The sequence below is a fragment of the Emydura macquarii genome, unplaced genomic scaffold (genome assembly GCF_026122565.2).
Source record: "Emydura macquarii macquarii isolate MOO-44397 ecotype Brisbane River unplaced genomic scaffold, CSIRO-AGI_Emac_v2 contig_2768, whole genome shotgun sequence".
Lineage (NCBI taxonomy): Eukaryota > Metazoa > Chordata > Testudines > Chelidae > Emydura > Emydura macquarii.
The window spans coordinates 30,411,833-30,427,839 of record NW_027132905.1 but is presented as its reverse complement, the minus strand read 5'-3'; the positions used below and the strand labels follow the sequence as shown (position 1 = coordinate 30,427,839).

The 16,007-nt window shown below is 39.6% G+C and overlaps 1 protein-coding gene across 21 annotated transcripts in view; it reads right to left on the bottom strand.

Annotated features, from left to right (window-relative positions):
• ANKHD1 (ankyrin repeat and KH domain containing 1) overlaps window positions 1–16,007 on the bottom strand; it is a 209,125-nt gene that overhangs the window by 139,583 nt on the left and 53,535 nt on the right. For 14 of the 21 annotated variants that reach the window (XM_067566869.1, XM_067566852.1, XM_067566854.1 and 11 more), the window contains exon 3: window positions 7,247–7,279. The exons of the other annotated variants lie outside the window; for them this stretch is intronic. In XM_067566869.1, coding sequence (XP_067422970.1) covers window positions 7,247–7,279 — 33 coding nt within the window. The remainder of the gene's footprint in view (window positions 1–7,246; window positions 7,280–16,007) is intronic. 21 annotated transcript variants of the gene reach the window in all.

The following is a 16,007-nucleotide window of genomic DNA, read 5'->3' as shown; positions in this document are numbered from 1 at the left end:
CCCAGTATCCTGTCTTCTGACAGTGGCCAATGCCAGGTGCTTCAGAGGAAACAAACAGAACAGGTAATCATCAAGTGATCCATCTCGTTGCCCATTCCCAGCTTCTAGCAAACAGAGGCTAGGGATACTTTAGACCAGGGGTGTCAAACTCACTCAAAGTGACGGGCCGGAATCACAGAACCTCTACTTTGAAGGGGCCATACAATGCTCTCCGCCGAATATTTCAGGCCCTCTGCCCATTTTCAGCGGCTCAGCATCAGTGGCTTTCAGCGCTGACCTTTCGCTGTGGGGACACTGACATTGCCACTTTAAGGAATTTCTGGGAGGGATGCCCGCCGCCGAAAAACCGAGGACGAGTTCTCCTTTTCGGCGGCAGAGTTGTGGAGCGAACGGTATTGCCGCTTTAAGACTCTGGCCCCACAAATCTCTTAAAGTGGCAATGCAGGCTTTCGGCGGCTCCAACACTTACTTTCGGCAGCAGGGATCAAAGACGTTCGCGGGCCACATAACAAAGGTTTGCGGGCCAAATGCGGCCCGCATGTTTGACACCCCTGCTTTAGACAGAGCATGGTTTTGCATCTCTACCTAACCTGGCTAACAGCCATGGGTGGACCTATTCTGCATACATTTATCTAGTGCTTTTTTTAACTCTGTTATAATCTTGGCCTTCACAGCATCCTCTGGCAAAGACTTCCACAGGTTGACTGTGAGCTGTGAAGAAATATCTCCTTTTGTTTGTTTTAAACCTGCCAGCTATTAATTTCATTTGGTGACCCCTAGTTTGTGTGTTGTGAGGAGTAAACAGCACTTCCTTATTTACTTTCTCCACACCAGTCATGATTTTATAGACCTCAATCATATCCCCCCTTAGTCATTTTTTTTCCAAGCTGAAAAGTCCCAGTCTTATTAATCTCTCCTCATATGGAAGGGTTTCATACCCCTAATAATTTTTGTTGCCCTTTTCTATACCTTTTCCAATTCCAGTATATCTTTTTTGAGATGGGGTGACCAGATCTGCACACAGTACTCAAGATGCGGGTGTACCATGGATTTATATAGAGGCAATATGATATTTTCTCTCTTTCCTAATGATTCCCAACGTTCTTATTAACTTGTTTGACTGCAGATGTTTTCAGAGAAAACTATCCACAATGACTCCAAGATTTCTTTAGTGGTAACAGTTAATTTAGACCTCATCATTTTATATGTATAGTTGGGATTATGTTTTCCAATATGCATTACTTTGGATTGATCAACATGGGATTTCATGTGCCATTTTGTTGCCTAGTCACCAAGTTTTGTGAGATCCCTTTAACTCTTCGCAGTCTGCTTTGGACTTAACTATTTTGAGTAGTTTTATATCTGCAAATTTTGCCACCTTACTGTTTACCCCTTTTTACAGATAATTTATCAATATGTTGAACAGTACTATTCCCAGTATAGACCCCTGGGTGACACCATTTACCTCTCTCCATTCTGAAAACTGACAATTTATTCCTAATCTTTGTTTCCTATCTTTTAACCAGTTACTCATCCAGAAGAGGACCTTCACTCTTATCCCATGACAGCTTACTTTGCTTTAGAGCCTTTGGTGAGGGACCTTGTCAAAGGCTTTCTGAACATTTCAGTACACACTATCCACTGGATCACCCCTTTTCCATATGCTTATTGACCCCCTTAAAGAATTCTAGTAGATTGGTGAGGTATGATTTCCCTTTCCAAAAGTCATGTTGACGCTCCCCCAATAAATTGTTTTCCTCTAGATTTGAAAGATTTTATTAGATCTACATTTTTTTAATTTTATTTTTGCTTTCTCAATTATTCTTACAATCATAGGATGTGTGACGCAAAATCAGACTACTAGTCTAACTGGTTCTTGTGCCCTGTGGACAGCCATGCTTCAAAGCAGCAACTGTAAAACTGTGTCCATTGATCACTATTGGTATGCAGATTATTTGCTGGTGGCCTGCAGAAATCTGGCTATGGTGCTCGTTCTTGTTGACAGCTGCTAAATCATATTACCACCTCACTCAGTTGTTTCCTGTTACCATCCAATATAAGAAATTATAATAATCATAGAACTTTCACAGTGTAAACCAATGGAATTGTTTTCTTCTTGAGTTTGCAGATAGACAGCTTTAGTAGCTAAACTGTTGATAATTTTATACTGCTTCTCTTTGGCAAAACTATCAAACCAAGACTTTCTCTGCTGCTACTCAAGAACCTTGGGGCTAACAGTGTAACTCAAGATTCATACCCATTCTGCTGCCTAGCAAAGGTATGAACAGCAGCAGAAGCAGGCATTAGAGCTATTAATCAGGAGTGGCCACAAAAAATTCATGACAGGGAGCATAAACATCTTTCCTCTGTTCTTTTTGTTCTTCACAGCAGCCAGGAGGCATGAAGGAAGAGATAGATAGCATTCCACTTCCCTTTCAGCAGCTGAAGGGGTGAGCGCAGAGCATCAAATTTACTTTCAGCCAAAGGTAGCCACAAGAGTTTGAGTACTATAGGTTGAGTGACCGCACCCTAGTACAAAATATCCATCAGCCTCCTGGGCCGTCAGGGGTTGGCATCTCAACACAGTGTTGCTCCAGACCTCTCTGGTATAAGCGCTACGTGCATCTTTTGTATCTAATTTTGGCTAGTAAAAATCTGGCGAATTCATCCATCTCTAAGGATATTTACACGCTCCTGCCAAATTTTGATGAGATGCTGTGCAGGTAGGTCCTAACAATGATGCTTTTAATTTCCCCCACACACACACAGGATCATCATCTCATATTCCTTCCTAGTAGGTCCATGTGTGGCAACCTCCAAGTGATTGTCTTGCTGCAGCACAAGACAAAACCAAGCCTCTGTAATAGCTGCTCATAGAACCATCTCCCATTGCCCTATGATGCAGGAAAGAATGGCTGACAAAAACAGGATAAAGCAAGCGTGCCAGCCCCAGCGGGATAGCACTTTGGAGTGACCAAGAAAGAAGTAGGACTTCCAGCAAGGACTACTCTAAGCCTCTTCCTCCATAATTCATGTCTTCCACCAGGCAGGTGTTTTGACAACTGCGTTGAGAATGAGAGTTTGACAGACTCTCACTCCAGGATCTCCCTTCATCCACTCTTTGCTCCACTTTAGCAATCCTCTTACTTCTCGGAAGCCTGTCCTCGGATCACTTCAAACCAGTGAGTCCAGGAAATTGTTCTCAAGCTTATACTATCCAGTTCAAGTCTCTTCTTCCCACATCACTTTTCAAGGACTCCTCTCACAAAATACTGTTAAAACAAGAAGTGGACTCCCTTCTGCAACCTGGAGCAGTGCAAGAGGTATCCTTAGAGTTCAGGGGGCCTAGGTTTTAGTTCCACTATTTTCTCATCTCAAAGAAAGGGAGTTGGTGTCCCATTCTGCACCTTCTACATCTCAAAAAAATGTATACATTGTTTCAAAGTCAGGATGGTGTCTCAGGCCTCCATAATCCATTTCATTAGATCCTCAAGATTGGTTCTTGACCTCCAAAATGTCTCTCTCCATACATCCAGCTCATCAGAAATACCTCAGATTCCTAGCAGGAGCATCTCACTACCCGATCAGGGTCCTGGTCTTTGACCTTTCCACAGGATAAAATGTGTTCACCAAATGCTTGGCAGCTCAATTAAGGAAACATGGAATACAGGTCTACCCCATCTCAATGACAGATTGATACAAGGAAGGTAACCCTTGCAGATGACCAGCTCAGTTCAAATTACCTTATAGCTCTTTGGCACATTGGGCCTGAAAGTCAGAGAAGTCCATGCTTACTGTCTCAGAGCATAGAATTCACAGAAGCAGAGTTAACTTTCACTAACCTGTATCTTCCACAAGAAAGATTTTATAGTGAAATTCATCAAAACTTCAAACTCACTTCTGGGAGACAATCTCATGCACCTACATGACGCAGTTTGTCAGACTTCACCTATGCTCTATGTAAGTGTAGCTGAAGTTAGTTTATCTACCTATACCACATAAACATGCTGGTCAGTGGCCCATAAGAAATTCTCTTCTAATTAAATTGGTGGAAAGACTCTACTCAAGTGTGCAATGGAGTACCCTTCTCAGCACTTCTATGTACAAAGACTCTGGTAATGGATGTCTCCTGTGACAGGACCAGACCTGATGGCTACAGGAGGTTGCTACTATTTGAGCACCAGGGTGGGTGGGCAGGCAAGCTAAAGGCCCTTCCCCCAGCCTAAGGGGAGGAGCCACCGGATTCCAGGACTCAACTGATTTTGTGGGACAACAAATGAGAAAACAGGAAGGGGAGTGAGAGTTAAAGGGTCAAACGGAGGGAACCAGGGGACACCGAACAGAGAGCCCTGGACAGCGCCCACTGCTCCTGGACAGTGACTCAAGTGAGGAAGGGGGAAAACTCTTCTACCCGATTCCAGGAAGTGGACCACAAGCAGGTCCCAGGGAAGATAGCAGCTCATGAACTAAGCAATTTGAGGCTACTTCTCGCAGGGTCCCTGGGTCCGGTCCGGGGTAGAGGGCGGGACCGGCCCCCCACCCACCCACACCCCTGGTGTAGCCGAAGGGAGCGCAGATCCATGGGGCCGAATAGGCCTCCCTCGCCACACTCCAGTTAGGGATGGGGAGCCCACCTATATTTTTTCAAACTCAGGCCTGTGGTCCTGTCAGAAAGCTTATCTATTACAAACACATCCTAGAAATCAAAGCCATCCACCTGACATGCAAAACATTTCTCTCCTTACTCCTAGTCTGCCAGCATAAAAAATCCACAGTCAATACCACAGCTATGCAGTATGTCAGAAAGGGAGGAATAAGAGCCTCTCCACCCTGCCAAGAGGTTATTTAGCTTGGGACTTGGTGTGTTCAACACTGGATCATGCCACAGGCCCTGTATCAGCCAAACATTCGGAACTCGCAAACAGACCACCACTTCAGCAGAGTTCTCAGACAACTGAGGGGTCTGTCAGAGTTTGATGTCACAGAACATCTTCCATGAGTGGAGATGCCCATCAGCTATATGCCAACACTAGACCAAGAAATATCAAGTGTTCTGGTCCAGAGGGCGTTCTAGTCTGGGCTCCCTGTCAAATGCAACTTTCACTGTCAGACAAAGCAGGAGCAATAATTCCTAAATAAGGATCCTACTTTATACAAGAGTTCTTAATAATAAAATTGAGACAGTAACATCACATTGGAAAATTCTGCAAAAATTTACTTATCTACTACTTTTATGTAATTGTTTAAAGCAGTGAAGGAAATGACTATAATGGAGCTGCTTGGACTATTAATATGGGGAGCAAATCAGTGTCCTACTAATATCCCTATGAATTTATTACTTCCTCTTTCATCTGTGTCTTTGCTGGCAATTTCCTAAACTGTTCTTTATTTTAACAAAAATTTACACTTCTAGTTTCTTTCAGAGGATCACAAGTATTTTACACAAACATTGAACACAATACCCCTGTGATTTAGGTTAGTATTACACTATATTCATGATGGATAAATCAAAACTTACAGAAATTAAATGATTTGCCCAACATTGTAGTGAATCTGAGGTAGAGTCAGAAAAAGATCATATGAGCTCTAACACACCAAAGGACTCTGATGATTAAGCAAGCACTATAAAATTCTACTTGCCCTCCTAGTAATTTTTTCAACTTGACAACGTGGCAATGGTGGGAAAGTAAATTTTGTGCCTATGGTGGAAAATTTTCACAACAATTATGAATAACTACAACAGACATTATTCCACCACTTCTGAAACAGGAGCTCACACATAGCTGCACCTCCAGATGAAACCACTTCTCACAAATTGAACCACATGGCCATTACCCTTTCCTCTTCAATTTCCTCATCTGTTGCGACACCAATATAAAGTCAGCAAGTTACAAAAAGTTAAAATGAGGGCCATTTGAGGAAAGGTGATTCATTCATATACAAGTGTTTTTTAATATACAATAAGTTCATATTTTATTTATCTTTATTGCATTTCCTTTCATATTGTCTTATTAGATTAAGTTCTTTAGGGACTGTGTATTTGGACAGTGCCAGCCACCATAGTGGGATCTACCAGAATACTACTAATGAATTTATTCAAGAAAGTGTAGTCACACACCAAAAAAGTAATCTTTCCAGAATTAAGTCAGTTTAATGTGTATTTTTTTAGAAAGGTAGAACCAAAGATTTGTATCTAATTTTATTTCCAACTTCCTGCCATATCACTTGAGAGCAAATGTTCAAATGTACCATTTATCTATTGTATAAGGGGAAGAATGGTGGTCTTGTTAAAGTAGAGAATGAGTTATGATGCAGGTTTTCTCCACAGCTCTGCAAGATTTTCTGTGTGATTTTGGACAAGTCACCTAGCCTTTGGGCCTAATTAAAATGGGGATAATACTTACCTAATTACAAGTGTGGTGTGCAGTTTATTTTGTTAATATTCATAAATAATTTTGGAGGTCCTCTGATGGACAAAATCTACTTCAACATAATGCTTATAGGCCCTGATTGCACCTAAACCAATACAGAAAATTAAGTGCCCAGGCAGACCTTACTGACTTCTTACTCCAAGTAAAAAATAGAGAATATCAAAATTTGACATATAAAATATCTATATGGAGATTTTGGCTCTCAAATACCAAATGACGACTCAGGGAAACTTAAAAAAACATTCATGTTAGAAATTCTAAATTGTTCTGTGGTCTTACTTTTATTGCTAAGAACATCTGTATGAAGGCAGCATCCTTATTTAGGATGCTCCTACTTTGTCTCACTGGAAGTCACATCCTGACACCACAATTTATTACTGTTTAAGTCATCCCCTATTAAATGTCTTGAAAGGGAAAAATATACAGGAAAAAAGGATCTCATGAAAATTTCTTCCTGACTTCCTTTTACTATGGAGGATACCAAAAGAATCATTTCTAAATAGGTCTAAGTTTTTCACAAGGCATCAACATCACTCTTCAATTACATAAAAATAATAGAGTTTTACTTTAAGGCAAACAAACTATTGAAACTTCTTGCTCTACAACTTTTATCTAAAGAAAGAACTTAAAGGATAATATTCTATAATACGATTTAAGCAAAATAGTACAGACTTTGCTATCCACTGTACATAGCCATGCCAATACAGCAATCAGATTATCCAACAATGCTTTAAATAAGCATTCAAATGTGAAGACCATCCATAAAAAGAATTTTCTAGTTTGAATTTACACATTTAACAATATCTTGGTCTCACCTTTCTGCTCAGATGCTTCTGGCATCAGCCCACCTATGATATTCAATAAAAGTTTCATTCAGACATGGGAAACTTGCATTTTATCATTTATAAAAAATGTAAAAATATACTACATTCTAACTGGTGGTTTTAAGTAGAGTGAAAGTTAAAACAGTTAAATCAAGATGAATGCAGGACTAAATCCCAACAGTTTTTACAATGTTGGATCAGACCACTAGCAGTCAGGTGAACAACCTATTTTCAGCATTTTGCTTAATACTTCAATAAAGAAAGATCCCTAACACTGGTCACTAACCAAGTGGTTAAATTCATTTAAATCACACAGTTAAGTTTACTACTAACAGTCAAAACGCTCTTTGAAATAGGTTGTGGCTAGATTACTTTTCAAGTAAATTCCTGTGGATTTTGAAGGGTGATTAAAACCGCATACATATTGATTTTTATTGGATCTAAATTTACTGCCCTTTCATTTTAGTTAAGTGTTCTTATATTATAGGACAAGATAAAAGATGAACTACAGATCAGTTCCCCAAGGTTCATGATGTTAGAAATATCCCAATCCCTATGATTTTTTTCTCCTTTCCAGGAAAAACTAGTTTTTGCAGTCTCTAGACCTATACAAGTCCCATAATACCTCTAACCAAATTCAGTGCCTTGACTCTCTCAGCACTTTCTTCCTTTAGAGGAGATAAAAGTAAACAGGCATTAAAGGACAGAGAATCTCTAATGGCATTATCTTGTACAATAGCCAACCTGCTTGTGAAAAATTGTCCAGTTTTAACTACTGCTGTACACTGGAAGAACACTGTCTGAATACAATTTCTTAGGCTTTCCTCAGAGGACTCTCTAAACTTACAGTTCATCAGCACATGACCAGTTTTTGTTTTGCTAGTTTATGCCTCCGACAAGTTCGATAGTTTTTCCATATTTCTCTATTTTAATTCATTTGCAAGATTTCTCTAAGGGAAATACTGATCCTTAAAAGGGTTACCATTTCATTCTCCACCCAGAAGAGCGCCACTTAGTTGTTTTCTGCACTTATGGCAAGAATTTATCAAAAAGCTTTTAATAATCCAAATTAGTTACAGCCAGTGTCACCTTTATTTTATTTAGTTTTTAGCTTAGAAAGCATGATTTCCATTCACAAGCCTGGCTGATTTGATTTGATCATAGCATGGTGTACTGAACTACACCATATGCCTAGAATAGAAGTAAAGATCTCCAGTCTAATTCACAGCATCTTTGGCTCCTTTTCTGTGGACTGGAAATATGCTGATGGAATAATGCTGCTTTTAAGGATATATTAAATATGGTAATAACTCTCTCCACTATTTCACATACTACTCCTTCAGAACTTGTGGACAGTGCTGCCAATTCACTGCACTTGAATTATTCAAGTGCCCCCAGGACTTTGTATCAGTTAATGCCACACTAATGTCCCAAGAAATGTGCCCTTGGAAGAAGAACCCCCAATGCTCACCCAAAATCATCATCCAAGACCAAGACTTTTCAGAAAAACAAACTCCTAAGCTCAAAGGCTTTAAATCACATGCAAGCATACCAACTTCCAATCTCTATTTATTCAATAAAGTGAGCAGAAGTCAAGAATTATGCCGTATTACAACACAGGGAAAGCTGGTAAGATGGTTTTATCTGTTCCACACACAATCCTATAAAAACTTCTTCTGAAGCAACTCATACATTATTGTTTATATCGGCTGGGGAAGGATGAAGACAGAGGCCACAAGAATATAATTACCCATTAAAGGGCACATGCCGCATATCAAAGACAGCAGTAGTCTCCCCTAGTGGTACCAGTGGGCTACAGAGGCCATTAGTGGCTCCAATAGCAGTCTAAGGCCTACTCTACACTAGCACTTATGCCAGCAAAACTTTTGTCAGTCAGGGGTGTGAAAAAGAACACACTGAGCAACATAAGTTTTGCCAGCATAAGCACAATGGACAGTGCTACGTAGGTGAGAGATGATCTCCCACCGACATAATTACCGCCGCTCATTCCCTTCGACATAATGCATCTACACAAGCACTATTACAGCAACACAGCTGTGCCATTGTAAGTTTTAAGTGTAGACTGGTTCTAAGGCTACATAAACACCTAAATTATCTAAAGTGAGAACATATTCTGTTCTCAGGAGAAATTTTCTTTTGACTGCTTCAACGTCTGTCAGCATCTTCACGTTCTTAAGGGCTCTGGGTTTAAAAATGTGGAATCTAGAACAGAACAGATTTAGCAGGAAACTGTTTTAATTGTTTTACCTCTGCTCCAATGCAATGGTCTAAGCCTTATTAACTGGGAGGGACTGTCATGCATGCAGGTTCAGAGCCTGATTTAAGACTTAAGAACTGTTCCTCCTCTTAAACGAAGAAGCAATTCACCAGTTTTGCTAGAAAAGTAGCTTTCCATGCATGTAACTAAAGGATTTTTCTGTCCATGAGGCTACTGTAAGTAAGAAAATAGTGTCTTACTAGGGCTAGAGAGAAATCTTGATTTTGAGACCATGAAGAGCGTAGACTGGGCTTTTCTGGCGTCTTATGTAGCTTCTAGACAAATATAGAAGTCCACAGCTAATCTGACTCATACCGTGTATTGTGAAAGTTGGCCACTGACTTCCTACTGCACAGATCCTTAGACTTAGGCCTGGTCTATACTGCAACACTGGGTCAACGAGACATATGCAAGCTACGTACTGTAGAATGCGTATCTTCCGTTGACTTACTTATGCTTCCTTAGCGCGGCGTCTTCACGGTGCTGTGCTGAAGAGAAATGTCCTCCAGTTGATGCAGCGTTACTCTTTTCACGCCGGGGGGGGGGGGGGGGGGGGATTGTGTTGTTACTGGGTTGAACGGAGAGCACTTCCGGAATCAACTGAGCAGGTCTCCACTGCCCGCGCAATCGAACCCGCTGCATTGATCCGTGGAGCCTGATGCAGCAGAATCAGTGGAGACAGTCTCCCAGCTCAACAGTAAGGGTATGGAGGGAATCAGCAGCACCTGCTGTCCAACTGCCTACATTAGATCAAGGTGATGGAAAAGGATAAGGTGACTAGGCTTGGCCCCCACTTTAATGAGACCTTGCATGTAGGTCTATTTAGTTGTTCATCAATCACTGCCTCTCACTGGCCACTAGGCAGAGTCAGATGCCCTCTTCTAGTAAATCTGGCCAGGGAAGAAGTTGGTGGAATGAGTTCCTGTGAAATGCTAATATAAAAATACTGCAACTTGTTCGTTTGCATGCAATGCCTGTATTATTTTTTTCTCCTACTTATTTATTCTTCTGCTTGTGTGTTCTGGACTTCACTCAGACACTAAATAAAAGCCTCATTTATTCCTCAGTCTTGGTACTTCAAGGGTACCAAGCCTGAAAGTTCAAAGAATTTCAGGGTTCATAAACTCTACAGCCTGAATGGTGTGACGCAGTTTTGGTTTCCGGAGACCTGAAAAAAACCATTAAGCCTTTATGAAACAAAACACCGCATACTTTAAGATATAACAGGCTTATAAAGAAAAAAATCAATCATAAAAATTCACATTTTGTCCTAAAAGAAGAGGTAACAAATCTGTAATTAAATCAGAAGAATAAAGACAGAGACCATGGCCTGTTAGCTTATTAGGTCTACACCATGCTTTTATATCTGCCCAAATATGAGATACCAAGCTTAAGAGTTTTAGCTCAACTAAACCTAATAGGTTAAAAACACTACAGAAGTTGAGCTAGCTAGACAGGAGTTCAGTTCTTAAAAATTTACAATTTTGAATTTTTCTACCTTGTTTTTTGTGATTTTATTTCTACAATTCTGATACAATAAGCTGACAACTTCCTTTGCAAATTTAGGATCTTGAAATGTATAGGCTAGATGAGAGGGAAGGAACTCTGGATTGTGTTCCATTACCCATATTTCAGCCATCTCCACCTGTTCAGGGCTTAGTCTGACCTTTATATTTATGATCAGTTAAGTTGGTGAAGCAATGGAAAAATTTCATAGCTTACCAAAATACTTTAAAATTCATTCTTATGTGGTTTCAGTTCTTCGATAACTAGATCAAGAAAGATTTCCTTTGAGACTGCAACAATAGTGTCAGCCTGTACTCATTTAAGTCCCTCTGAAACCTCTGCATTTGTAAGTTTAGTGCTTCTCTATAGGGACCTTGTTGTTTAAAATATAGGCTGTTTTTATCAAGTACTCCTTCCTGCTCCAAGTAAACACTCTTATAGCAGTTGGATACAAAGCAAAGTCTTCCTGAGAGTTCCAACTGATTTTCAATGGTAAGCTTCAACTAACTCCCACAAATTTGAGAGCCCTTAGAGAATGCCTTGTCAGCAATGAGAAGAAATGAGAGCCTCTATTGATTGCAACTATAGATAGAGGATAACAGTTTAATACTCCAACCACTACTTTATTAACTCAAATTGTATAGATCTGATTTAAACACTGCAACTAGAGCTGGTTGAAATTTTTCACCCAAAGGTGAAAAATGATATTCTGACTAAATTAAAAAAGTTTCATGAAAGTGTTTCTTTGAAATTTCCAACTTGAAGAAAATTCAAAATGAAAAATTTTGCATGATACCAAAAAAATTAACTTTTCTTTTGTGAAAAAGCCCCATAACTTTTTTCAAATTGCTTTCCCTCCCTCACCCTGGAAAAAAAGTAAAAGTGATAAAATGTTTCCCTGGCCCATGAAATGAAACTTTTCAAATAAATATATGAAAAAAAAAGTTTAAATTTTTTTCATTGCAAATGGAATTAGTTTTGAAAAAATTTGTGAAATACTACCTTTTTTCCAACCAGCTGTCATTCCAACCCTGTGGGTACAGTATGGTTCCTTTATGACTGAATGTGTAATTTTTTAGATTTCCTAGAATTTTTTTAAATAAAGTAATTACATACAAAAACATTTAAAAAGGTTAAAGGTTGCAAAGTCAAACACTTAAGAATTAAAAACATCAGAACTTAAGTTGCCTAGGTAATCTTAGTTCACCTTTGTGTGTATGCATTATGATATAGTCTTTAATTATGTGATCACATCCTACTTCCCCCCCTCCCCCTTCCAGAGGACCTGTTTCACATTCAGTGCATGAGATAAAGAGTTCTCACTGAATGGGTAACTACTCAGTATTTCCTTTTATTCTTTTTAGTGTGTGGCCTTATTTCCACACATGACCTAAACCTTGCACTGGCTACAGAATCATTAATTTCCTCAGAGGCTTTCTAATGGCACTCATGACTGCAGTATCTGAATGCTTCACAAACATTTATGAATTCATCTTCATGACACCCTTTGAGATAGCATTCTGGTTTCACAAATGGGAAACTGAGGTACAGATTACGAACAAAATTCTCATGTCTCCACTAGTTTTGGGTATCTAACGTGAGAAAAAGAAAATCAGGCCACAGGTCACTTCCCCCCAATAAAAAAAGGTTTTAAAGAGTAGTTAGTATTTTATAGTACTTTTAGTTCAAAGCACAGCTTCCATTGATTTCATTTGTAGTTCTGAGTACTCAGCACTTCTGCAAATCAGGCCCCAGATGTCTGCAGACACCCAGAAAATGAGGAACATACAATGGCTATCTGAAATTTGTGGCTGAAATGACTTGCTCAGCACTGCAAAGGACCTCTCTGGCAAAGTCAGGGATAAAATCCAATTCCCCACCAGGACTGCATTCAACTGCCTTAACCATGAGACCATCTGTTCTCTCCTTCCAGTTCCCCGCCTCATTTAACTATTCCCCCTTCCAACTTGTGCAACAAGTGAGGCAGGTCTCATTCACTACACAACCCTGATTCATTCTCTGAGCACCCTGTGTATTATGTACTGAATTAGGTCAGGGTCCTACAGAGAAAAATAGTATGCAGTCATATAATTAAATATTAACACAATGCATATACCCAAAAGGGCCAAATTAAGATTGCATAGTCAATCTTAATTTTGGCATTTAACTTCGTAATGCTTGACTGCAACATTCGTATTTTTATATGTAATTTTCATTTTAAATTGCAAAGCAAAAAAGCAGAAACCTCCTTGTCATACTTGTGTCCGCATTCTTACATCATCTACAATATTTTAAGTTTTCTTTATCACTAGTTGATTTTGAAATTAGGAATATTGTCCCACAAATGGACGCTTGAATTACCCACTACCAGGCATTCTTCATGTGCCAACCGTCACCCTGTTTTAGTGTTAACGCTGACTCTCATTCTTAATTTTTCCTGTATTAAAACTTTAAATATGTCTGAAGAAACACATCCATGGCCAAGTGCTTCAATCATTTCTTTAAACTGCTAATTTTCTCCTCATTAAAGGAGATTTTTAGCATGAAAGATAGTTGTTACTTTAACAAGTTCATGTCTTTGCCTTCCAGATTTTATAACCCAATCTAACTTTTGCCACTTTTGGGGCATCAAAGATAGTGTTATAACATTAGACTTGATCCTGACTGAATCTAAGTCCCTACCACTGTGGCCATGTTTTGACGAATATTTCTCACTTGCAGAATCACCTGCTTTTCTATGTCAGACTTTCATACGATGGCACATCTGATCCCAAATTTGAAGTAACCAATGGTCTGTACTTTGAGATGAGCATGAATTCTTATTCAGCTACTTAAACTCCTAGCAGCATTAAATTTTGAGAGTTCTGTTTATTATTTCAATCTCATCTCCTACCTATTCCTTCACTGTTAGGAATGTTGAGTCAGATAAATTCATACACTGACGTTAAACTTATCACCCACTTGCAGTATTGATAAGCAAATTTCACTTTTATTATAGTTAGAATGGGAAACCACCAAATTCAACAAAGAGTTAGAAGCTTCTAGCACCATTGTGCCCTCCCCCCCCAGTTCATAACTTGAAACCCCTCTATAAACAGATGTTGGATAATATGGTTCCATTATGGTCTGATCCTAACCCCTTGTAGTTAGAGAATGGCTTAAGCACTGAAACATGATATTTTCTCTCTTCCACTATTCTTTGCTAGCAATAACTATTATAATACTGGATATCTATTATCCATAAGTATCAAATCCCTTTTTCAATCTTATTAAGCACTTGGCCTCAATAGCATTCTATGGAGTGAGTTCCACAGTGTATGTGTTAAAAGGAAATACATCAGTTTTGAACTGGCCATTACTTTTCAATCAATCACTTCATCTGAAAGTTTTTCTGGGCTCCTAATCAGTCTTGAATCATCTCTCTTTTTGAGATGGGGCAAACTGTGCTGCACACAATATTCACTATGATGTTGCACCATTGATTTATACATTATTTCCTGTACTGTTCTCCATCCAGGGAAGGAAGGACGGCCCAGGGGGACATCAGAGATCCGGGTTAAATTTCCTGCTGTGCCACAGATTTCCTCTGTGTCTTTGGGCAGGTCACTTAGTCTCTGTTCCCCATCTATAAAATGGAAATAATGTTTCTTTTGCCTCACTGGGGTCCGGAGAGGAGATGAGCACCACCAGGTTAAAAGCACCATCCACTGAAACATCATGGAATGAGGTCCATACAACAAAGTCAGTCACAGGACACATACATTCCCCATCCTGTTCCTCATTCATTCTAACTGTTAGTTTATACAGTGTACTTACTATCTGTGGTCAAAAACAGAGGTATTGAGCTGTCTATCAGCTCTGAAAAGGGACCTAGTTCTTAGGTAGTAATTACTGTAGTTAATTTAAAATCCTGTAAGATGTATGCGTAGTACAAATTTTTCCCCTCCAATATGCATTGCTTTGCATTTATCAACACTGAACTTGATCTGCTAACATGCTGTCCAACCACCTAGCTTGGTTATGTCCCCTACCTAACCCAAGTAACTCTCATCTGCAACTCTTGATGGTTTGTTGTTCTTCCTTCTTTCCACATCAATACATTAAACTACACCATATCTAGTATGGAACCTTAAGGCACCCTGCTGTTCACTGTTAAACATGGCAAAAGTTACTTTATTCCAACTGTTCCGTTTTAGCCAGTTTGTGATCGACGACCTCGCCCATAACTAGTTCTTTTTAATAGCCCCATGAGGGATCCTGTCAAAGGCCTTTATAAACATCTAAATAAGTTGTCATCTATTCAATTCTTCATTCAGTTGAAGTTTGTTTTGGCATGGACAATTTTCTGTATTGTAGACATTTCCAAACTCTTTCTGGTGAACATCTCATGATGAGTTTGTGGATGGAGGCTCATATGCCCTGGCACTGCTGTAGCCATCTTTTTCTCTCTCTTGTTCTCCTCCCTCTTCTACTCTGTATTTTTGCTTTCTTCTCTTTTTTTTGCGCAGCCTCCTCTCCATTTGCCTCACCAAAAGGCTACATGCTGCTTTGGTTGAGGAAGCCAAGTTGCTTGAGCTCTTGTAGCAGATATGAATGCTGCTGAAGCAAAGGAAAGAATTTGTATTGCCCATGAAGCTTAGTGCATAGAGGCTGCTGTAGCAGTAGACAGGAGAGTTTCAAGAAGCCACCTGTTCCTTTAACCAACCCAACCTGCACATCTACAGCGAACATACAGGGGAGAGACAGCTGTCTTCACCTCTGCTGTCTCTCTTTTGTTAGCACCTCCTCTAAAGAAGAAGTTGCAGCTAGGCTAAATGTCCTATTTAAAAAAGGATGAAAACAAACTTGTTACTATAGTGACAATCTAAACAGCAATTTACCAAAGGCCAGAATGTTTTTAACTTGAAGTGCATACACTACAATATATGATGGCCAAACAGCAACCCAGGGGACACATGCTGTCCTCTG